The sequence below is a fragment of the Struthio camelus genome, chromosome 5, assembly GCF_040807025.1.
Source record: "Struthio camelus isolate bStrCam1 chromosome 5, bStrCam1.hap1, whole genome shotgun sequence".
Classification (NCBI taxonomy): Eukaryota; Metazoa; Chordata; class Aves; order Struthioniformes; family Struthionidae; genus Struthio; species Struthio camelus.
Genome location: NC_090946.1, coordinates 60509032 through 60534886, shown reverse-complemented (window position 1 = coordinate 60534886; position 25855 = coordinate 60509032). Strand labels below are relative to the sequence as shown.

The 25855-nt window shown below is 38.5% G+C and overlaps 1 protein-coding gene across 4 annotated transcripts in view; it reads right to left on the bottom strand.

Annotated features, from left to right (window-relative positions):
* Window positions 1–3385: 3385 nt before the first annotated feature.
* Window positions 3386–25855, bottom strand: part of NRXN3 (neurexin 3) — a 1027384-nt gene continuing 1004914 nt past the window's right edge. For 2 of the 4 annotated variants that reach the window (XM_068946692.1, XM_068946693.1), the window contains one exon: window positions 3386–6696. In XM_068946692.1, the coding sequence (XP_068802793.1) occupies window positions 6074–6696 (623 nt within the window). In that variant the 3' untranslated portion in view covers window positions 3386–6073. Of the gene's footprint in view, window positions 7000–25855 lie in introns of all 4 variants that reach the window. The other 2 variants (XM_068946691.1, XM_068946694.1) reach the window with 2 other exon arrangements.

The following is a 25855-nucleotide window of genomic DNA, read 5'->3' as shown; positions in this document are numbered from 1 at the left end:
TCTTCAGATAACTGGAAGAAACCTCACATTCACAGGTCCTGGTCCTCATGGGAACTTTAACTGCCCCAATATCTATTAGAAGGGCAAGCCAGCAAGGCACAAGCCATCTTGGAGATTTCTAGAGTGCACTGATGATAATCTCCTCACACAGGTGATCAAGGAGCCAATGAGGGGAGATGATCTGCTGGAGCTGATACTTACAAATAAGGAAGAACTGGTTGGAAACATGAAGGTTAGGGTGGCCTTGGCCACAGTCACTCTAACATGGTGGAGTTCAGGATCCTGAGAGGAAGGAACAAGGCAAGAGAAGAGAGAAGAAGGGCCCAGTCCAGACCTGACTGATTTTCAACGATCACCTCCTTCAAGCTTGAGAATGGTCCATCCTGATGTGCAGTAAAGCCTCCTGGGAGTCATTTCTGAACATATTGTGAAGAAGGTGACTGGGAGTAGTCAGCATGGCTTTATGAAGGCGAAATTATGCTTGAGCCTTCTACAATGAGATGACTGACTCACTGTATGAGTGGAGAACAGTGCATGTGGTTTATCTTGACTTGGGCAAAGCTTTTGACAGTGTCCCATAGCAACTGATGAAGTACAAGCTAACTAAGCAGTCAATGAGGTTTTCTGGAAACTGGCTGAGCTGTTGGGCTCAAAGGGTTGTGATCAGCAGCATGAAGTCCAGCTGAAGGTCAATCACTAGTGGAGTACTCCAGGAGTTGGTACTGGTTTACCAATATGTTTCAGCATCCTCATTAATGACCTGAACAAGGGGACAGAGCGCACGCTCAGCAAGTTTCCAGACAATACAAAATTGGGAAGAGTGGCTGATACAGCGGACAACTGTGCTGCCATTCAAAGGGACCTTGCTGGGCTGCAGAAGTGGACAGACATGAAGTTCAACAAAGGAAATGCAAAGTCCTAGTGATCCTTCCCTCTCCTCAGCACTGATGAGGCCACACCTGGAATGCTGGTTCCAGTGCTTAGCTTCCTAGTACAAGAAAGAAATGGATTTACTGGAGGGAGTCCAACGAAGGGTCATGAAGATGATTAAGGGACTGGAACATTTGTTATAGGCAGAAAGCCTGAGACACCTGGGACTGTTACTCAGGGAAGAGCTTATCAATGTGTAGAAATACCTGATAGGGAAAAAGTAAAAAAATGCAGAGCTAGACTCAGCCCAGTGAAAAGACAAGAAGCAATGGGCACAAACTGGAATACAGGAAATCCCATTTCAACATTAAAAAACCTCTTTCCCTATAAGGATGACTGAGCACTGGAACAGGTTCCCCGGAGAGGGTGTGAAGTCTCCATTCTTGGATGTAGTCAAAACCTGACTGGACAGGGCTCTGAGCAACCTGCTCTAGTTGATCCTGCTCTGAACAGGGTGGGTTGAACTAGATGATCTCCAGAGTCCTTTTCTAACCTCAACAACTCTGTGATAATCCCAGGAAGTGCAACAACCACAAGCCTTTTGGGCAACAAAGAGGCCTCCTTGCTGCCACTTTCCTTTAGGTTAAGCAATAAAATAGTCATTAGATGACAGAGAAAATCAAAAAAGACTGACTAGCCAGAGAGTTAGGGTAAATCAGGTTGAAATTTCTTACTTCACATAATGGTATGAAGTATAACAGGTTTTGAGAAAAGCATTTAAAAAAAATTATTTTCTCAGAACACCCAGTGCTCTGTGATAAGGGAATTTTTTGCAATATGAGAAGAGGCAGATAGTGCAGACCTAGATCTTTCACATGCCAGCTGAGTGCACTAGATATTGGGAATAATAGCTACCAGTTATCACCCAGGAATTCAGTGATTTTGGGAGTGAGATGGGAGTGGAGAGGAGTTCAGACTAGTGTGCCTCAATCTGTGGTTTAGAGACTTCTGAAAAATCCGTAAGGTATTAGAACACAATTCACAGAAGAACTGAAAACAGTAAAAAAACAAAAAACAAACAAGCAAAAAAAATGTACATACACACAAATATTCTTACCCATGCAAAAGTGAGCAAACAAAGGGGAGAAAACTACAGGTAATACCTGAACAATCAGAATATATCCCAATTAAAATCTGGTTGTAAATGAAACCTGATGTGGAAAACACTGCTCAAAAACGTCTGCAGATTCTCTGGGAAAAAAAAAAAGTGATTTTGTCCTTCGTTGGAAAATAAAACATCTGTGAAATAGTGGTTTGGCTGACCTCCAGATGCCCCTCTAAAGTAAAATTCTTCAGGTAGCGAGGGAATAGCCAATCTGAAAAACCCTACTACTGTGAGCTAAAGTTCTGTGCAACTTGGTAAAGACAGAGCAGTGGTGACTTTGCATCATGGGCAGATCCATAAAAGATTGTAACAGCTAGTAAGACTAAAAGGGCCAAGTAGCTGCTGAGTTAGGGGATTTGAGAGCCCAAGAGCCTACCTGGAAAGAAGAGTGCAATTGGACGATCTCCTTTAAGTACCTAAGCCTAATTCAAAGCACCTGTAATAAGTAACCTATGATATTCCTTATGTAGTGTGAGTGGAGCGTCATAGAGGAATTCTGAGGACCTAAGTTAGATCCTCATATAAGATCACATGACCACCTTCCTATATGCATATTTTTTGGCCAAATTCCTCCCCCCCATCCACCCCCCCCCAAAAGGATTCAGTTGCAGCAGCGCATCACGTATAGACTCATGACCCCAGGAGAGGGATCCATTCAGAATCCCATAAATATCTTGGGAAAAGCTATATGCCTCAAAGGGAGACTGAAAACAGGCAGCACACTAGGAAGAGCACACTAAGTCAGTGCCTTAGCACGCAGCCGCAAAGAGCTAAGCAAAAGGGAAATACTGAGGATTGGCCAACCCCTAAATCCTACCCCTCAAACACCTTGCACTGATATGCTGGAAAGTAGACCTTTTAGTCTAAGGATCTGGACCTAGATAGAGCCTTCTCTTGAAGTTAAAATGCCTGTGCTTTGCTTTCAAAAGCTGCTTCTTTTTCTTTGGAAACAGGGTCACTGAAAAAGGCAAGCTGATAACCTGTTTTATGCAACAGGTTAGCGGTAAAAGCATTCAATCGGATGCAGTTCTGTCTTTTATCTGATGTCACTGAAACACATATTCCAAAAAACTGCTCTATTACCCATTGAAGTGCACGTGTTGTGGGAGTACAATGGGTTGGAGTAGTAGGAGGCAGACTCCACACTCAGATTGAATTTATGTCCCTGTGAAGAAAGAACTAAAGATACATTGGACTAAAGAAAGAATAGAAACATGAATATGATTCTGTACTAGTGGTTAGACGTTAACCTGGGAAGGGGGAATACCTGCTTTAGAGACTACTTTTTACCTTTAAAAAGTCGAAACATCCCTTAAGCCTTTTAAATAAAAACTCAGCAACATCCAGGGCTTTGGGAAGAACATTTTATTGCTAAGCATATCTTTAAATAAAATGCAAATAAGAAAAGAAAAAGAATCAAAAAGGAAGAAGAAAAAGAAAGGGAAAAAAAGTAGTAACATCACAATAACTCAAATAAAAATTCTTAAGGTTGTCCATAAAACAACAGGGATATGGTAGAAGCCCACATACAGAAATGCACATGTTCCTAAAAACTGTTCAATAGAAACTTACACAAAAAAAGGAAATTTTTTCCCCTTAACTTAAAAAAGGAAAGCAAAAAGGAAAGGAAGAAAGAAAGCAGGAAATCATTTCACAAGACTCCAAGACTCCAAGAACAGCAATCTTTTACAGACATCAAGATATAATCAACTTTATATAGTTTCAGCCAGTTAAATCATCTAAAATCGTGCTTTCATACCTTTTTAAAACCTGTCTTTTTTTTCTTTTTAGTATAAAAAATAAAAAAGGAAAAGAAAAGCTCAACCTCCCACGCACGCACACGTACCACACACGCGCACACATACACACACTGAAAATTTCTGTTAGCATGAAAGCATCTTCTCTAAATGTTTGAGAAGCTGCTTTTTTGAATTTAAGTTCCCATGTGCATGTGTGCATTTGATGACACTTCTTCAAAGTCAAATATTCATGCGACTTATAAACACCAGCAAGAGTAGATTTCTAAACCTAAACAGCTGATTAGTTTTCATCTGTATACAGAAAAAGTGTACATTTCTGATATTCCAGAGTTCTCAGTAGCTCTTTTTGTTTTCCTCTCTGTCTCTCTCTCTCTACCTTATTTAGCCTGATAGCACATGATAGGCATAGTCATCAAACCACCTGGCTATTGTACTGTACAGTAAGATAATCCTTTTCACAATAACTGGGAAAATGTGGAAACCAAATAACCAAATAACCAAATTAAATAAGTTAAATAGAAATAAAAGAAGTTCCCAATTTAACCATAAAACAGTATATACATTATCAGGGTATCCATATAGAAATTATATTAGCAAAAAAAGTAGTAAAATATGTAAACAAAATTTCAGAATTTGTTTGTATATTTTTTTGACACAGGTAACTGTGACAAAGCTAAAACACACACGCTTTCACATTTTAAGGTTAAGGTTTGCTTTTGTTGTTTGTTTCTTTTTACTTTGTTCTTCCTGAAAATTCTCGTTCCATGTTAAGACCATAACAGAATTTCTGTTCCAGTCGTCCCATCAAACATACCATGATAAATATATCTGTGTGTATATATATATATATATATATAATAATATTATTAAATTCCTTTTTCTTTATTATTTTTGTGTGTCACAGCAGCTTTATTTTCTTTCATATAAAAGAGAAGGAAAAGGGAGATTAGGGCAAATGGAAAGACAGAGACGGTTTGAAATGTCAAGCTACAAAATTAAAATATTACATATGAAAAACAGCATGTCTTAAAAAAACTATGCATTTTTCATTTTGCATTCTTTAACAACTGTTTAGCTCATCTGATGTTTATGGGTCTTGTCACAAGCTGAACTCCAATGATATCTTTCTGATCTCTTTATTAAATTGATTTAATATTATTTTTTGCATGCATTGCAATCAGTCACAGAACCAGAACCCAGAGAAAGGCTCCTTTATTTTTGCATGGCATATTCAGCTCAGAATGGTGAACCATTTTTTTTAAGCATTCTTTTTTGAGTCTTCAAATCCCCTTGAGTTTGGCTGTGCTAATGCATACTAAGTGATATTCGCAAATAAAGCCAACAACCCTCCTCAGAACAGACCCAAACCCATTTATTCTTCAGTTCAATTGTGAATACTGCAGCCAGATCCAAGGGGACCAGCTTTCCATGATAATTTTCTTCAACATCACCCATCACACACTTTCACTGAGTTGTTAGCAAACAACTTACTGTAAGACAACGGATTCTAGAGACAACACAACCAGATATGCAGAGTAAACACCATGGGTAGCTTTTGAGTTCATATATGGCAATAGTCTCTCTTTATTTATTATTGATTTTTTTTCCGAGATTTCTTCTCAATTCATGTCCAGGTTCACTCTCCCCCCTAACACCATTCCTCTCCACCCTACCCTCCCATGCCCAAAAGTAAACAAAACCAAAAAGAAAAACCAACCCAAGAAACCAAACCAAACCAAACCAAAAACAACAATCTCTAAAATCATTTATCCCCCTCCTCCAATCTCGAAAAATTATATGTATGCTGGACACGGCCAGATCAGTTTGTTCAATATTTTTTGTTGTTTATAGTGTTTGTGTTTTTTTCTTTTTCCTTCCTTTTTTTTTTAATAAGTAAACTGAAAAATTATCGATACAGTCAGGAATCACGAACATTGTTAAAGACTCACTTGGAGATATGAAACAAGTAAGCCATGAAGTCTTCTACCTTTGCAGAAAGTTCAGCGGAGAAGGAGATTTGGAGACGTCCAAATCCGCTAACAGGGTAGAGGTGTACGCGCCATCTCCAGAACGCTAAGTGTGCTTTATAATACATTAGGGCAGAGTTTGCTGACTCCAAGCGATGACTGAGACATTAACAGTCACTGCTGAAATTTTTTTTCCCAATACTTTTTCCCACAAACGATATCTCCCAATCTCGTTCGCTGTAATGGTTCTGATATTTCAATTAAATCTCATTAAGTATTTATATATTTATATATAAATAAGTATTCTTTTTTTACACATAATACTCTTTGTCCTTGTTTTTCTGTTTCTTGTGGCCGCTCTTTGAGCTCTGCTGCTTCTCCTTCACGAGCGTGCCGTTGCTCTGGGCCGAGTTGCTGATGTAGTTCCGCGTCTCGTCCACCTGATAGGACCCCTCGTCCCTGTTCCTGTACTTGTACATGGCGTACAGGAGGATGAGGATGCAGAGGGCAGCAGCAGCCACAATGCCGACGACCATCCCCGTTGTGCTGCTCGACTCGCGGACCACCTCTGAGGCCCCCGGAACCCGTCTGATTCCCGGCTCCGTGGGGTTTGCTGTGGGCACATTACGGAACATGGGGGAAGTGATTAGCGGGCTCTTCAGCTTTGTGCTGTCTAGCTCATAGGCAGTGGGCAACGGAAGCAAGACTATGTCAGGCTGGGGTTTGAGCTCACGGTTATTCATTTTGCCGGCTGGCAATTTGGGCACCATCCCAGTCGAGGACGAAGCTGTGGAGCGGATCAGCTCAGGGGACAAAGACGTGGTAGTAGTCCTACCAGTTTCGGAGACTTTGTTAGGTCTAAAGTCCTTGGATTCCCACTTGGGTGCGTGTGCTTTGTAGCCACCTTCGAAGATTGAAGTGGAAAGACTCTTATCTGTTACCAAGGAGAAGGTGGTGTAAAAATCTTCATCATCAGTAGGGGGTAGGTTAGAGTCAAAGGTTTCCCCTGAGCCATACCCAGATATCACCAAGCCATCATCATCACAACCATCGCTGCCTTGGTCCGACAAGCAAGGTAACCCCGCCTCAGAGGTCATGGACAGGGAATCTTTGGTGGTCTCAATAATGGTGAGGAGGGGGCGAAAGGTAGGGGGAAGTGTAATGAAAGGTGCACGAGTAGCAATAGGAGGGATATCTAAAGGGTCTTCTACAAGTAGAGGGATAACTAATTCACCTCCTGGGATGGAAAAGAGAGAAAAAAGAAAAAGAGTATTAGTACATTTTAATGGCACTGCATCATTTTCAACTCACTTAGCTCAAGGGCAGTACATGGTTTGGGTACTATGAAAAAGCATCAGGGATCCAGATTTCTTGCCATAACTATGCTACCAACATACTTTCCTGGGGTTTCCCTTCACTCTTCCCTCCCATCTTGCTTTTGATATTAAGGTAAACTGCATGTTCCATTTCCTCCCTCTTTTAACCTAGGCTAGGCACATACAGTGAAAAACTCTGAAATTTTGGGGACCTGAAGTTTTTGATTTTGAAGATACTCTCAAGTGACTCTGAGGACATCAACTTTTGGCAGTGACCTTTCTTAAGCAACTCGTTATCAGACTGTTTAACTGAATTACTTCAAACCTTCATGCAGCAATGTTCTCTTAGATGGGTTTTACTGCTTATCTTACCAGTTTTTCCTCCTCTGATTCTTTTCATTTAAGAAAATGTTGGTATTTCTTCTCTGCCATTCAAGTCTTTCCTTCTGCAGCAATTTCTATGTCCTTTCCCATTCGGTCCTTTCTTCTTGAGTGTTGCCTGGTTTTTAAATTGTGGGAAGGCTCATGAAAGTGAAGGATGGAATAATACTCACTGAGGTCCGTGAAGGTATACACCTGTACTCAAAACCCGTTCAGGTCTTTTTAATCTTTACCATCCTGTTCTACACCTTCTTGGGCTACTACTGCCTATCATCTTGATTGTGAGTTCTTCTTTGCTTTTGCTATAATTTGAATAAAAATTGTGATAGACTGTGTTACCGTTGATGATAAAACTAAGTCAGGATTCTGATGACTCAAATTAGTGCTTGAGCCCAGGCCTGTACTGCAGAAGTTGTTTTCACACCTACTGTCATTTCTTGATACGCAGATAGCTATTGAAGCATAATGTATCACTGTAATGTTCAGATTGTATAGTCTTCTGCTGACATACAGGTTGCAGACTTTTTTTTAAAAGGCAAGCTGTCCTGCTTTTGCAAGATTTTGTGTAAATTTTCCCTTGGGTCATTTTTCTCTGGTTAGCCACTTAACCCAGTTGATTTAAATACAAACTGAAGGCTTTATCTTATACCATGCGCAGTCATCTAAATCTGTAAGAAGAGAGTGCAGCTCAGTTCGAGATATTTCTAATGCATGGGAAATTTTGATTTATACTCATGTTACTTGAGGAAAGAGAGGCAAAAGGAATTTTACTTTCTAAATAAATAATTCTAGCTTTGACTTATGTATTAACAATTGCCAATGAATAGTCTGACACTGTAGTGACTGCTGAATGATCTCAGGGTCAAAACTCTGCTCTCTCTGATCGACACCGTATGTTACATGCACTTGTTTCTCACTGAATACTACCAGCAATGCCCATGGGAGTTTTATAACGAATATGCCTCTAAAATCATAATCCCATGCTAAACATATTTGGAGAGCAGTACATTTGTACAAATTACATATTGAGGATAGCAATGTACTGCGATACTGAAAAGGTACTTAACAGTTTGATTACATCTGGACAGCTAAACTAGTAATACTGCTTATTCTTAACCTTAATGAGAAACTGAGTGCTGACACAGTTTAATAATTCGACATAGTCTGTTTTTACTCAGAGGTACCAGGCTAGAAATTAGGCCAAAATAAGGAATGTGGCACTTCATATAGTCTCTTAACATACTTTCATGTAAAGTTTTCTGTGAGGTAAGCTACAAAGGGCCAGCTTGAATACGTTGCTTAGTTTTCTGCCTCAGCATGTTCATATCACTTCTGTTACTGAACAAAGGAAGTAAAAATGAATATCATACAGGTAAAATAATGCCAATCTCTTCAAATTACACGTCTTCCATAAAAGTATGGAAAAAGCAAAGGCAGCTGCATTGCATTTTGTATTTGGGTATCTAAGCTGTTTTCTATGCGACGTAGAAACTGGAACATGTAATGTGATTTACATATGTCCCAAAGCCCTGTCCATGTACGGGATCAATAATCTATGCAAACAGGTGGTCTCAGAATAACCTTGAAGCATGCCTCAGAGGGGAAGATCATCTGTAACTCTGGCCAAAAATGAATAAAATAATAGAATTTACATGTACATGAAATCAAATTGTGTGAGTGCGGAATCTAAGTCACAGAAAGTCAAGGATAGATAGTGTCCCTTTAAGTGACTTTTTAAGATCAGTGTTTTGCTGTTAAACTGTCGTATTCATCTGTGATTTTAAGATACCATCTGTGATACTCAATTGGAGTAGTAAGTTTGGCAATGCTTAATTTTTTATCTAAAACTTTGAAGAGCCTTTGTTATTAAAATCGATTATACTGGCACATGGCTTCAGCATGCAGTTCATCTACCATACACTGGGGCAATATTCTGGGTCATTTTCTTCCAAAGAGTAATATTTTGGGTCCAGTTTATGATTAATTTCCTAGAGTTGGCTTCAAGGAATTGTAAACATCTTGCATTTAATAGGAAGACCTTTCTTTAGACCCAGTTTCCATTTGCAACATAACTTGCCTTAGAACCAGCTAATCTTTCTACAGTTTTTGTTGCTGTTCATGACATGAGTCAATGATCAAAACTACTGCAATGACTATTAAATGATCATGGCCTTCCTGAAATGTCAAAGAAAAGTTGATGGAGCTGCTAGGGTAAGTGGGACTTCACCTAAGTGATGGAGAGCAGTTTGGAGCTCTGAGTAAGTCTGCTGGATGGAAGACAGTAGAACAGAATCAGAAATGAGTTTTACAAAGCCTTAATCTCTCTTAGGTGAAAAGGGAAGTAACTTTCATACCAGCAAGCTTCCAATAACTTTGATTTCCCATACAATCATTTAATCTAATCTCTAGTTTTATTCCACTGTCCAGTGATCCACAACATGTTTGCCTGTATACTAAAAAAATAAAGGGAGCCTGTTAAAAGTCCTTCCTCGGGATTATGTCTCCATCAAGGAATTCGTTTGTTACACTTACTTAAGATAACGTATCTTATGGGTGCAACAGAGAGATGGGGGTAAGGGTAGTGATGATGCTAGCTTTTTTTTTGTTGGCTTTTTCTTTCTATCCATAATGGAAGAAGCTGTGAGATGGAGAAAAAAGTTGTGTGGGGGAAGGTAATTCAGAAAAAAGTACTCTAAATAGGAAGTATGACTTCTGATTTATTGGTATGTTGGACATCTATGCAAAACTCACAGCAAGCTAGAAGTTATATGAATACTTCTTGGGGTACATGATTTATAAAGGGAGTTATAACACCTTTTAAAATGGCATGATAAAAATGCCACTCAGTCTAAAAGAAATGTGTTATTTAAGGACTACAGAGAATATAAATTCTGAAAAGCTCCCAGGAAGCTGAGAAACATGATCACAGACATCTATGGAGAGAAGCAAGTGCAAATTTTCATATAATATCTGGGAAAAAACTCTGTTCCTGGTACTACATTTTGACTCATAAGAGACCTAAGAGGGAGGCTGATGACAGGCAGATGAGAAAAGGTGGGGGGGATCCATCTTCCACAAAATGACAGCTGAGACACCAGGAAGCTGCCTACAGCCAGCGATCCTTTGACGGAGAAGTCTCTTGCCCACACCCCCAAGCCGGTTTTAAATGTAAGCTCTGGAAGATTTTAAAAGATAAAGTGTCATTTAGTTGCCAAGTGTGTTCTTATGTGGGAATTGGACTCTGAAAGATCCACTGTGAAGGTAAGTGCTTTACAGTTCTGGATATTCAGTAACAAAACTAAAAGAAGCCCCGGAAAAACTTTACATGACAATTTGGAGGGGAAACACATTCCAGGAAAGTTTTATGTTTGCATTTTCTTATCTTAAGTTTTGATTTTTTTAGCAGTGTCTCCAATTTTTAATCATGACATTAACCCTTTGCAGACTTAAATAAAACTTACAGTTTTTATTCCCAATTTTCATGTTTAAAACACAAGGATATGCCTGTCACCTAAACTGGGCTTTGAAACGTATGTTCCTACTAGGCCTTGATTCTGTTTGTTAGTATAGATCATTTCCTGATAGTAAAAGGCCTTTTCTCCCTTGTTTGCTTTTTTTCTGCTGGCTGTTGAGCACCAGTTTGCAGTGTTCACTGGTATGCTCTGAGTTCAGGATTGCTTGAGAAATCCAAAGATATCACCATGACTTTCCAGATTTATTTTTCACCTATGCCTTGCTTTCTTTCCCAAGCAGGGAATGGATGTTTCCAAGGAAGAAATATGTTTATCTTTTAAAGGCTTGTGTTCCCAGCACAATGCCAAAGAATCACATGTAAGGGAAATAGATAAAATAGTTTCTTCCACAGTGATAATGACACAAAATTAGCTCCCTCATCACTAGTATAACCGCCAAAAATTACTGCACAACAAACAGGAAGCAGCATTCAGAGAACTGAGGTCTGTGAGGTGGAAAAACCTAAACTAAGTACACAGCGCTCTGCTTGGCCTTCTCATTGCCTGAAACAAACACTGTGTGTATATTCCTTAAAAGTTACCCTTTAAATCTAGCACATATACTTTTTTCACAGGGCTGTGCTTTTCTTTAAACTACCAAGATCACTGGGGATATAAAAGGTCTACTTTAGCCTTGAAGCTGCCCTGCTTTTTGCTTTATGAGTGTATTTATAGATATATAATTCATACCTCTGGGGCTGATCTCCAGTAAGAGTTCTCTGCCACCGGAAAAGACAGAGTGTTAAAAATTTAATAGAAGCCTTATGAACTGTGAGGATGTTGTAGGCGAGTCATGAATGCTGAGGGCACCAAAAAAAAGGAAAAAAAGAAAAGAAAAACTGCAGCAGCCGCCAGCTTTCATCTTTATAGCCAAGACTACTTCACTGGAGTCTCAGGCATCAGAAAGACATAGGACAAAAGGTGCACTGAAAAGAAGCCTGAACATCTTCTTACAATGACCATAACAGATACACCCATATTGTCTCTCTCTTTTCCAGATGCGGCTGAAGAGCTTTTAAATGCCATCCAAAAAGCCTGCACAACACATCCACTTTGCAGGTATTTGAAACTTCACATCTGAAGTTTCTCATTTACATCTTATTCTTATGCTCTCGCTCTGAAACTTGACTGCACTTCCAATATGAAATAGCTGCCACAGAAAATAATGTCTTACCTTTTTCCCTGCCTGTATCAATGCAACATCAGTGCCAAGAATTTCTCATTAAAAGAATGAGTTCATGAAATTCAGTCTAATGGTGTTTTAGTTAATTCTCCTTTGAGTCCTCTGAGGATGAGGAGGGGAAGGTATTGAGAACAAAGTCCCAGGTCACAGCAAGGATGATGCTAACATGAAACCTAGGAGATGAACATTCTTAATATTTTCTCCTTTTTGCAGTCTAATTTAATTGAAATTGATTGTCAGTAACAGAGAGGAAAACATCATTTCCACAATGGAATACTGCAACTTTTCACCTCAGATATCTCCCTTTCCTTTCAGAGACCATACTGTCCTCAAAGCGCTACATAAAACTGTACTTCTTGTGGTGGAGTCTGGTTGGTGTGGTGGTTGAAAAGTCCCCTAAACTACATTAACAGACATCGGTTACTGCAGTGCTTCCTGATCCATGGCTCGTGAGCTACAGAAAGGTACAGAGTTCAAGAAAGAGGTCATGAATCCCCTATTAATGTGGGAATGTGTTTCATTGCTGTAAATTCTTGGTCATCTTCGTGCAAACAGTTTGAGTCCCAGCAGTGAAACAGATACTAGTGCTTTCCATCGAGGACCTGACATTGTGCTTCCAGGCAGGATTCCAGAGCAAAAATGAATATTTCGGCATCCAGATACCGAGCTGCTCTGAACCAAATGAAACATATTCTCTCCCATCTCCCATCACTATTTTAAACTCTCACGATGAATTGTGGCAATGACAGCTTTCTACTCAGCATAATTATTTGTTCCGTTTTCAGCATCAGTTGTTCCAGGGATTTGACAGTTGAACCTAAGATACCTACTTAGTACTTTGCACAGCATTACCATTCAGGGATGCTGAAATCATAGGTGCTTATAAGGAAGTACAGTTTTTTCTTACTTCTACCAGAAGCTCATTGTCATTTAAAGGAATTAATTCAAACCTCCTTTGGAACAAAGGGATTTTCAGAAGTCTAGGACACAGGCTTTAGCAGGAAAGTGTCTGTCAAATGTAGCATTTCTGGAAGATATTAGCAAGGCTGATACTAGTCATAATATGATGGGTGTGTTTACCGTGTAAGAGTACACTTGAGAGTATCATTTTGACTGTGACATCAGGCACATAATCGACAATGAAGAAAACAGAAATAAAGCACTTCCATTGGAATAAAGAAGGAACAATGTAGAGTTGCAGTAAGAAGACCCTGAGAGCTACCAATATACTAAAGGATTCTCACTGGCTTTTAGTTGCAACAAACTCTGCAGCACTAGACTGCATACAGTTTAAGTAGCATGAAAGAAAGTAGCATTACCGGTGGTTCTTCTGGGGAAAGGAAAAGAGGGAAACAAAGCGATAGAGAAGGACTGATAAAGAATAGGAGCAAACTACTACAGGCTCCTTCAGGCCCTCCTAGGCAAAATATAATCTGGTAATCAGCAACACACAAAGAGCACATAACATAACATCAAATATAAACTTATTCAAAAAATAAATAAAAGAATTTATACAATTTTCCGAAAACAGAACCATACATTAGAAAATAAAAATGCCACGACAACAAGGTCAGAAAAAGAAAAGGAAAAACATAACAAGTCATTCACTTTATCAGCAAAAGAAAGATTAAAACCCAAGAAAAGTGAAAAAAATGCAAGAAATCAAAAACATTATTCCTTTTTAACAAAAAGTAATCAAAAATATAAAAAAATATTTAGAAAGCATACCACATTGATTTCAGTCAACTTACATCAACAAATTGCCCGCATGTTTTTTGGCATGAAAGGAAAAATTTACAAAAGAAAGTTGTGTAAGAATGCTCTTGGACAAGTAGCATTGCCACATTCTTGTAACTTGCTTTTTTCGTTGTTGTTTCTTAAAAACTTTTTTAGCAAAGTGTTTATTATTTCTTTTTAAATATAATTGTTTTACAACAAAGGGCGATACAGGGAGGCAACAACACATACATCCACACCACATAACATGAAAAGAAAAAAATCTTGCACCTTAACAAATTCGAACTCGTTTTTTTCTGCTGTTTTTGGTTGTAACTCTTTTATCTTATTTAAAGTTGTTAGCATATTACAGTTGAAAAATGCTGTACATTTTATAGAATTTACTTTTGCTTGTTTGCATATCTCTCTATATAATATTTTTTGAAAAGCAAGGTTTGTTGCTTTTTTGCCTTTTTGGTCAATTTGATATATATTTTTTTAAACATTTTCTTTTTTTCTATAATTTTTGTGTGTGTGTGTTTCAAGGAATGGATGACTGCACATAAAATTTTAACAATGCTAAAGAAAGGGATGGTGGGGGGAACTCATGGGAAGAAAAAATGCCTAGGGTGGATGAAGTGGGAGTGTAAAAATCTATGAGTGTACTACATAGGAGATGAAGATGATGGGAGTGAATGTGTAAGTCAGTTGCCATGTCCATGTAAGGGCGGTACGGAGTGATCTAGCAGCATTAGAGCTTCTGGCTGTAAGGAAGGGATGGGCAATATACAAAAACAAATGAGCATATTCATGCCCATCAACAAAAAGAAAGAACAGAACTCTAACATTGACAATCTCACAAACCCTAAGCTGCAACTTCTTCAACATGCAAGTTACAAAAAATTAATAAGTATAGTATTAATATTTACATTTTCATTAAAGAGTCTCAAATTATAAAAACAGTTCCAACTTTTTCCCTACTAAAAATAGCAGTAAAAATACATAAACTAATAATAATAATAATAATAATAATAATAATAATAATAATAATAACCAGAGAGTAAAACAAAAAACAAGGAAACTATTTTATGCATTGGAATTAGAACAACTTCATCTGTAGCCACAGCCTCCTTATTCTGAGAATCACCTTCTCTAAAGTCCACCAAATCGAAATCAGCATCCTCAGTAATTTGAGATAATGATTTCTTGAGCGCATCAAATCACTGATTTGAATGTAATGACTGTGCTGGCACACCCCTTCCCCATTCTAAAATTAGATTGCTTTTATATTCAGATTCTCTGGAGAATCTCAAAAGTACCGCTGTGGGATTCTGCCAGTGAAGTAGTTCCTTATTTAAAGAGGGAAGTAGGGGGAAAGAATTGCAGAAAACAATTCATAACTCTTTTGTTTTGTTTGTTTTTTTCATTACTATATTGGAACAAACCAAATCTAAGATAGAAATTCAACCACAGAAAAGAAATACATCAAAATATAGCTATGTAGAGATATACTAAAAAAAAAAGCAAAAAAGAAAAAAAAGCACCTTGTTCTCAGTAAAAAGGGAGAAAAGAACAATTGTAGAGTTTTGAAATTTTATTTTTAAAGAAAAAAGTATTTCACACACTTTCAGAGATGAACGAATCAGATGCACACATTGAAAAGGAACAGACAAAGCAGTCTAGGGACACTTTCATCTTTTGGATATTTTTTTCTTATGAATTGAATTCTCTTTCCTTCCCTCCCTCTCCCATTTAAATTTGTTTTCAATTTTTGGCCAAAAACCCCACCACCCTTTAGTTGCTTTTTTTTTTAATAGATCTTTTCTTCCATTACTTCTTTTTAAAATAAACATGGAGAGGAAAAAAAAAAAAGAAGGGACGCGCAGTCTGGATGTACGTCATAAATAGACATAGAAAAAGATAGAAGAAATTGGCTGAGATCGACAAATGGGTTATATAATAGCTTAATTTTACCGTAGGATGTTAATAATAATGCATGCTTAAAGTAAGTTGCATTTAGGGAAAGTAGAAAAACAGAAGAGCAAGCAAGGACTGCGGAGGGTGGGAGGGAGGAACGGGGAAGCAGGGAGAGGGTGGTGTCATCCCATGCCTGTCTCGCAAGGACCAAGCACATTCCAAAGGGCTCGGAGCATTTCTAGGGGGAGGCTGGCAGGGAAAAAAGGTGAGGAGAAATCATAATGTATACTAGGAAAGATTCCCTCCCTTGTGCCACCTTCACTAAGATCTCCTATTTGGAGTAAACACGTAAAACTCAAGATTCTCATCCTTATGTAATTCTCTAGGCTATGCTCAAAATGAGTGGCATTTATTTTTGCCCATAGCCAGACTGGGTTTATTCCTGTAAATACTGATCAGCTGGAGTGAAGGGTGAAGAATTCATTCTTACAAGTACACTCTACTTAAAAGTAATGATTGCTACCAAGGAGCCTATGCTGGAAACACTGCTGTAGCACATATTTACTCACAATGGTAAGCCATTATTCACACATGCAGTCAAATATGATCACCATTGGGAGCTCACCAGTTGCAAGAGGCTATCAGAATCCAGGCCATCTGAGTTACTTATTGAGGTAAGCATCAGTTTGGCAGTAAGTGTTGGAAGGAATAGACCTGTCACTGGTCTATGTGACAACTTAAAGCAGTAAACAATACAGCTAGTAGTATCTGGTACTAGGGTATATGATTTTTTGTAGGCAAAACCCCCACTGTTGCTAATTAATCTGAGAGACTAGTTCCTGCTGTTATGAAAGGGTTTACAGTTCAAGAAGATTTTACTAAACCTTTCTATCCAAGTCTTACCAAAACTACCTCCCAAATACTGTACCTCTGAGAGTGGCCCTGGGGCTCCTCTTTACTCAGGGGGTTCCCCAGGCCTCACATATGCTGTCCATATTTTTCCTGTATAAAGCTCATCATCCCAACATCAGAGTCCTTTCACAAAGGAACTCAGGGCCCCACTAAAACAAATGGTTCTGCTGGATGTCTTAGGAAAGGGCAAATGATAAATATAGAGCTGTGGACCCTGCCCATGAGGAATCTCTCCTGGAAGTGTGGGAAAAAGGAGTCTGTAAGCACTTAATGCACCCTAGCTTTCCACTAGGAATACCAACAAGACCGCTCCAAAACCAGTCTTCACGGTTGTGGTATCATCAGTCAGTGGAAGTGGGTGACTACCTCCACCCTGAGTTTCTGGAAAGAGTGGGAAGAATCCACCCTGCTGACGCAACTAGTCATACTTTTGCCTAAATATGATAATAACATAACAAACAGGAAGGGTGTTTTGGTGCTTCTTAGTACCTCTAAACCCACTGAGAGATCAGTATTAATTCTGGAGAATGTTAAATAAGCACAAATAACACATAAATAGACCAGGTTATTCTTAGATGGATTACTGAAAAGTGGTCAATTCTGGTAGAGCTAGTCAACAGGAGAGGAGTTATATAAGATGGACTCTAACTTCTGCTTCAGAAGTGATGAGGTAGTGCTGACTACCAGCAGAGTGCCTCTGTAGCACAAATGTCCTATGCCTCGGCTGCAAGGCTGCACTGCAACTATATACTTTTTTTCTATGGAAAATATGTTAGAAAGGGAAGAGGTTCAAACAAAGAAGCAGAAACGTGGTGAGGGTAATCTCAGGGATGGAACGTGCAGGTTAATGGGAGCAAAACATTATTCTACACAGGATGTTTGGGAGATTCATTCGTGGATCAAAAAGATTGGCTAGGACTAGGAAAAAAAAGATAGAAGTGAGGCCTTTCCAGACCTCAGTTGGGGATTTTTATCTGGTAGGGTTTCAAGGCTATTGTCCCTTGCCACCACACCCTACCAGGATTCTGAGCTTCTAGTTTAATTGTACTTCTAGAGTTTCACAATGAGGCATTTAAACTTTAAATTTTAACCACTATTTGTCATGACTTGCAGCTGGATTTTCAGAGTAGTGAAATATCCCAGTACCTTTGATGCAAAACAGACTCCACAAGGCATGGGGCCTGGCTGCCAACTGTGCAATCTAAGTCAGGCCACTTAAGTAAATACTTATGCTCTATTTGATGATAAATACCTAACTCATTGCATGAGGGCCTGGAAAAGCCTTTTAATGCCTGAAAGATCAAAAGAGCCAAAGACCCACTACAGGAGCCAGAGAAACTTACAGAGATGACAAGACTTTGAGAAGGAAATCGCACGTTAGCATCACAATAGGAGTTAAAGGATGCTAAACAATTTTTTTTTACTTGTTCAATTCATAGGTGCTTGAAAAGAAGCAGAGTTCTTTGAAGAATCTGGGTCCAGCACTTTCTGCTGAGCGTAAGGAAATCCTTACCTAAGGCATTTAGAAAAATGTAGCATTTAGTAGCCAAAAGTAGATGTCCTAATTTGAAAATTGGATCCCAAGAATTTCCACATAAAGCTACAGAGACAATATTTTGCAACTAAACATGTATCAAATGATTCCCCAGAAAAGCAAAGATTTAAAAAATATATTCATTGCTATCTTCTTTTTTTTTATTTTCAAAAACCTACAAAGTAGGCAGAAGTGGGAATAGAGGCATCTATACTATCAAGGCTTACAAGCTACTTGCCTGAAGGATTGAGCAAAGATGGTCAAATTTTTCAAAATTGATGATTAACAAATGAAAAATCCCACATTTAAAAAAGAAGACTTTTTTTGCAAAAAGAAAGACCCTTGTTTAACAGCGTTCATTATATAGTTGTGTTTTCTCATTTTTTTGAGTTGAATGCTGTTGGCGAAGGTAACGCATTAACCTGTGTATGATAAAGAGAGTAATATTATAGATCATAAATCAGGAATTAGGGCTACTATATTGTCATCAAGTCCATCTTAACCTCTACAGCTGTAGCGTCTTCTACTGCTCTAGTCCTCAGGCTCCATCAAGCTGACAGTTTATGCCTTTCCTAACGCATTCTGTGCACTGCAGTACGAGTCTATCAATATATCGCATTATTAACCAGCAGTACCAGCTGCTTCTTCTGACCTATTTGTCTGGAACCACGGTTGATGCACTTCAAATGTCCAGCATTCCCTGCTGGCCTAATCATGGGTCCCTCCTTACTGGGATCTTTTTTTTTTTTTTTTAAATGCAGTAATTGCAAAACAAGGATGAAGCCAGGAAAATTTTTTTTGTACTGTGACCCAATTAGAATGGTACCCAAGATTTCCAGTGCTAAAAGGGAACATGCATTTCACCATTGCATAATTCAAGCTTTCAAACTGCTGTTACCTTTATAAGTTGACTTCATTTATCAGGCAGCACCTTTTTAGGGTCATGTAGAGCCATACATCCATTCTGAGTTGGGCAAGTATACTAATGACACATACTTCTAAGTAGATGGCATTGTCAAAAGTATCAGTGAAAATAAACAAATAAGAGAACTCCCCATGAACTCAAAAATGTTCATTTTTCAGTAAAAAAATTAGCTACAAAATCGAGAAAAAGGCACGGCTAGCTATGTATCTGCTTTTAGCTTTGACAGTGTCTGCAGCAATTCTTCCTCTAGCTAGAATATTTTGGTAGCAGAAATATACATTAAATAGATGAGGGGAAATAAAAGTCCTCTGCAAAACATTCCACTCCAGACATGCATCTGCATACCATTTCCCAATTTCCTATGATTTCTCCATAAAAGAAATATGTACACAAACACAGACTAAAAGACACTTGGTCCTCTTTCTCCCAAAAACTAGCTAAGTGCACTCTCTAGCTGTTTAAAAGTTTGTGAAATGCCTCTTCCTAATATAAACACTAGAAACGCTGGATCTATTATACTGGATCAAATTAAGGATCTAATTAGTCTAGTATCCTGCCACTGGCAGAAGCAATAATGACTAGTTACGAACACAAAAACAAGGAATGTTAGTGTTCCTTCTGTATACCTTTTTTAATGTTCTGGCAGTCACCCTGTTTAGGTATTTTCTGGGTTGAAGGTTACAGTGAAGACTGTAAAAGTTACTGATTATGCATCCATTTTTTAAGAATTCTCTGAAAGTCCAGCAAGAAACCCTTCGAGGACCGCTAGTTGCAGTATTGCTTTTCTGATTGTACACGATTCAGACCTTACCTAAAAAAACATTCCAGTGATTCCCACCTGCTACCTGCACTAATTTAAACTGCAACACAAAGAGCCCTGGTTTAGCTGGGCCACCACAAAACATAGAGAAATAGGAATTACCTAAAAAGAGAAATTAGTTATATAGTTCCCCTCTTACAAGACGCTTACACTGGCAAAAAGTCCCTCATTCTAGTTCTATGGGCCTGTGCGAAGCTACAAAAGTAAGAAAGGTAACATATAGTGAGTGTCTACCCAAGCACCACTGACAACCTCCCACAGGCCCTACTGCCCTGTTTGTGTGAAAGAGTTAATTCACGGGGCTTTCTTACAACAAAGAGTATTGTAGAACTATCAAACATGAAAGCACACTTACAGCCATCAGAAGCTAAGAAAATCATAGGGTTAAACTGTCATGGTTCTGTGAGGTGAAGAATTCTTCAGGTGTTCCCCATAAGCTTATTATCTTTTCACATTACTCTGAACCAAAGAGTGTTTTGATGATTCCAGTGCTAAGTAGCACATTCAGTATAGTTGGCCTGAAAGCATTCTTCCTATGCATCTTTACTCAACATGCTCTTTCTCTCAGGGGAAGGATCTGATGTTTTTTTGAAAGACTGAAGACTGACATTTGTAGTCAGCCCAGCTAAAGTTTTTTATGTAAAGCTAAACTTATTTAATCATAAAAGTTAGTCACATGGGAAGAATTCACTCTGATTCCCGAAAGATTTTTGTAACCACAAACCAGATCCTCATACCAACAAACTCAGTAGGAAAACTCCATCCAGTAATTTGAGTGGGAGCAAGAACAGCTTACTATCTTTGGTCTAAACCCGTACAGCAAATGTTTCCTCTGTATTTATAGTCTACTAAAATGTCTAAAAGTTTTTGCTTATCTGCAAACAGAGCGCTAAAGGTATCCTAGTGTCCCATCCTTTCTTTCATGCGTACAGCTACGAAGCAGCCAAGTGAAAATAAAAGCTACCAGCTTGTCAGAATGCTAGTGAATATTGCATGACTACCACACTTCCTCTTGGTAGTGGTATCTCAAGAAATCTTAAACCGTCATGCAATCTAATATTACTTTTCAGAATGTACCCAGGAAACACGTCAAGGCAACTCTCAACTTGGCTGGCTAAGGAATTACTAGGCTCATTTACATGTAAAAGTTGAGTCTTAGAAACAGAAAACTTACAGGGAATAATTAAAGAATTCAGGAAGTGTTTATTACATTCAGGGCTGACTTGAATGTCCAGTCCTAAAACAGATGTGAAATGCATATGTATGTTTGGAGAGTATGCTATATTAAGATATTTGATGGAACATGTGCCTATTTGACTGGCATAAAAACATTCCCTTAACTGCAGATAAATTGTAACCACATTACGATCTAGATACTTCATGAATGTTGCTTTGTAGCTAACCTAGCGTTTACTACACTTTACCCTCTGAGGGAGTTGTGCAAGCAAGTTTACTGACGCATAGCATTTATCCCTATGACCCCCTCCATTTGTATTTAATTACTAAAAGTATATTTTCCTTTCAGATTCTTTAACATGAAGTCAATTCCATTGAACTGCAAAAGTAAACAGGAACCACTCTCAGCAGAGTAGTATTTTTAATCTCTTGGATGCTAGGCTACACTTTCCGTTTATGTTGAAAGATCCTGTAAAGTAGTTTAATTCACCCCTCAGCTAGTGTAGGCTTGTTACATTCTCAAAGTCCTCAGCCAGTCCAGCTGTAAGTGAGTGACTCAGCGGATGGAAAGTCCTCCATTTCCTCGTGAGAGGCAGATCCAAAACACAGTAGTTCACTATTAAAAGGTTTCTCTTACAAACAACCTAAACTTCTCTTTGGATGGTAAAGCTGTAGTGATCCTAGTTCTGCCCTAGATATCCCCTCTTCTTTATTTCGTGCACCTCTGACACACACAGGTCAGTGCTGGGAAGAACCAGCACTTGCAGCTTGTATCCAGAGACTGCTCAAGTGCTTTTATCTTGGCACTATAAACAAAACAAAGCAAAACCAAACAGACAAAAATGCTATCCACTTCTGGGATAGCTGAATAACCCAGGATCATCCCAAGCATTACTATCTCTCTAGAGAACATTCAAGATCTAGAGCATTCCACTTCTTAAGTCCCCTTGGTGACACAGCTGCAGCCCACTCTTGAGGATGCATGGGAAATAGTATTACTACAGACCTTCAACAAGGTTATACACTGGACTAAGGAAGGCCAAAGAAATTTGTTTCACAAGCTGTAGAAGAAAAAGAAAGCACACACACGAACGAGAAAAAGTTGGGCTATACACAGATGGTGACCAATTCCAATTAAAAACAATGCGCAAATTCATTGGAAAAGATAACAAGCCAAATATCGCAATAATTAGGAAGAAACATCAAACCGGATGTCCCATTCAGCGCGGTGAGCAACAGCTTCAGCAAAATGTAGAGAGAAGAGAATTTACAGTTTGATAGTTGGGAAGAGCTTGCCCCACTGTGCTTTGAACAAGATTCATTCACCCGCGCCCTCAAAACTAAACTCATTTCTTTCATAAATCAGTAATACTGAAAACAGCATAAGAAGTTTCAGCATATTCTCTTCTACTGAGTTTGCGCTCACCCATTCCTATGGCAAATGGGGTGTAGAAAAGTTGCACAAGGCTGCCTATATTTTTCAGTATTTTAAAATCTTCAAAGAGAAATGAAAAATTCATAGTTTCATTTTTTATCTTCATGTTTGAAGGGGTTTAAATGAGGTAATCCTGGACAGCTAAATTGCCTTCCCTATTCATTAAGAGAGAAAACAAGCTGAGAGTTAGGATGGTAAGAATGTCTTAAGAGCCAGATTCCATTTTCTTAATTTCTCTATTTAGTCTACTATGTTTGTTCTTTCTTTTGGGTTAATTGTTTATAGGTGAGAATCATCTGTTAATTGTCAAGATTTCTGATTCACTTTACTGAATGGCTATGTTATCTCCATGGCAGTATTTACTCTCCAGATCAGAATTTCACATTGCAAACAATAATTCTTAGTCTTGAAATTCCTGTTTACTACTTTACTACTGCAGAAACTGAATAAAGAAGCTTTTCAGTATAGAACACACAAAATCCTCCTAGATCCTCTGCAAATGTGTGTGTGTGTGACATATTCCATGGCATATGTAGGAGCACATTTTCCAGTCTCTCCAGTGTATTTCTGTTTAGGAGGAATAACAAAAACAAGCATCAGTTTTAGTTCTGAACTCACAAACACATGATTTAAACTGACATGCTCCGGAGCTAAATCAGCTTCTTCTGTACAAATACTTCACTTCTCCTACAGCATAGCATAGTCATATGGAGGTCTTTGTTCCCAAAAGCCAAACCCTTTTGGCTGAATACTATAAATAAACCTAAAAACCATATTTGCATAAGTTGAGAACACCTGTCAGGTAACTGTATCTGTGCACGTGCAATCTGCTAATTGCTGATTTTGTGTATAAGCGCAAGGCATTTGGTGCAATGATTGCTGAAATCATTTCACTTCCCTGCCTCCTGTCCCTGCAAACCATTTCTCTTCACGAGTATAAATCCAGAAAAAGACCTTTGCATAAATACGTCAAATTGCTCGTAACTCCATCAATGTAAATGTAGGAATAAAAGTTCAATTTATGATACTAATACAATGCTATTAGTGCCTTACCTATTCACCTAACGGCCATAATTCTATTTTTCCTGAAAAACATAGAAATATCCTCATTTTCTAGCTGGGGAATGGAAGGGCTGAGACCAGTTCAAAGGCCTACAGAAAATCTGTGATAAATCAGGGACTCATATGCACATTGTCCAAATGAAGAACTATCCAGCGGCTCATCCTTGCTCATAATGTCACTTATCTTTGTTTTTTTGGATGTCAAAGTATGTTTTCTGTGTGAATTAACTTGGAGTAATACTATTCTCATATCAAGACAGAAAGAAAACAAGCTAAAAAAAAAAAAAAGGTAGTTTCCATAATAGAAGTTACATCTTGAAAGTGAAAAATGCTTCTGTGCAATTAACTAGGCTGGACAAAACCCTGAAGAATGAAGGAAAAAAAAACAAGCTTTAGTTGCTGCAGTTAAAATGAATTAGACAGGAGTTAACAGAAATTTTTTATCTGTAATTTTTGTCATGCCACAAAAAGTCACTGGGGCTTCAGAACTGAGGATAAACCCATCAATCCCCTCCGCAGTCTAGCACAAGTCAAGTTACTCCTCACAAATTAATAGGAGCATTGCCTCACAGCCATGCTGAAATGGCTAGGCCGACTTCCCCAACAGCAAACTGAGCTACTGTTGGGTACACTAAGTTTCTGTAGAACGCACAGTTATCCACAGAGGAGATAATACTGTGATACTGTTACTGATGAGAATAACACTCCAATACCCATGCCAAGCCAGCTTGCAGACTGCTGACAGATTCTACCAAATTACCACTTGGGAAGTGGTAGAAAAGACTAGTAAAGTACCCAGATATTGAGTAAACAGAAATAAATACAACCACAATCCTTCCTTTGAGGAAAAAAAGGAAGAGGGGGTGCCAGCCTTTTGAGCAAAATGTTAGGTGTTGTTCTCTCCCAATCGCGCAAAGCTAAGATGTTCTTTCTTTTTAATCGTACAAAACATTGCAATGTTTCAATACACCAGAATCCCCTTGGGACCTCAAGTAGAGGTGTTTGGAGACAGAGCAGCAACGATAATCAGTCCACGCTAGGCAGCACTTGTAACTGCATCACAAATACAATGGCGCCAACTAACATATGAACTATCTAGCTCTGAAACACTGCAGGGGAGCACTTTGTATAGAAGCTTTCAACATGTGAGCTAGTTCTGTCTATCATCTGGAATAGGCAAGAGAGGATATTACTGTGATTCAGGCATTTTGGGATGGATTTTTGGCAGGATTTTGTTTGTTTTTATGGGCAAGTTTAATACTCATTGGGAAGTGCATGAGCATAATTAGAGGGGGTCGTTTTTTGCAAATTTCCTTTTGAGAGTTTGGGATTACAGTGGTGAAAGGCTGCTGCAGGCAAGTTTGAATCTTCTTTTTCAACACAGTGAATGACTGGAATAAACTCTATAGCGATTCAGAAGCCAAAGCTTTAAGCTGTTTATCAGAAGTTGCTTTATAGCAAGAAAGTGGCTAGAAAGGGTATTTGCTTTGTTTGCACAAGAGATTGGATTAGAAGAGAAATATGCCATGTCAAAAGTTAACCTTATTTAATACTGATAATCATGATGATACTAGGGCATGTTTCAGCAGCACAGGTAAAGGGAGTATGTCCATGAATAAAGTTGAGAAGCTGGGCACCAGAAATCTTCAGTCCCTTTCACATCTTAAGGAATTTGTTAATGATTACAACAAAAATTCTGGATGACTGGCTTTGACTAATTCTGTCACTTATTGGTAAGCCAGGTGGCCTTGGCATGATCTCTCCCATATCTTCACAACATGAAAAGCATACCCCACTACTGCAAACACCTAATTGTTTTCATTGTTAGAGGGGCTGGGTATGTGCTAGCTTTCAAAATACATGTGATTTTTAAAAAATACAGTAGTTAATATTCATAGGATGAGATTGCAGGTCAGATTGCTGCTGAATCACTATTTAAGCATAGATACATACACATACACTTGAATCTGTTTCCATGTGGTTGCTTAGGGTATTACCTGAAATATTTACATTTAAATTTTAAGGTCATTGTTAGAGAATCAGATTAAAGAAGACTTTCCATAGCTATTAACTGTCATGTCTGTGCTTGTTTTGGTAATTCACAGGAGCATAACAAACATGAAAACCTGCAAAGTGAAAGTTAACTGCAGACCAAGTCTAATAGGATGGAATGTTAATTTACAGAAACTAAAAAAAGCCTTATC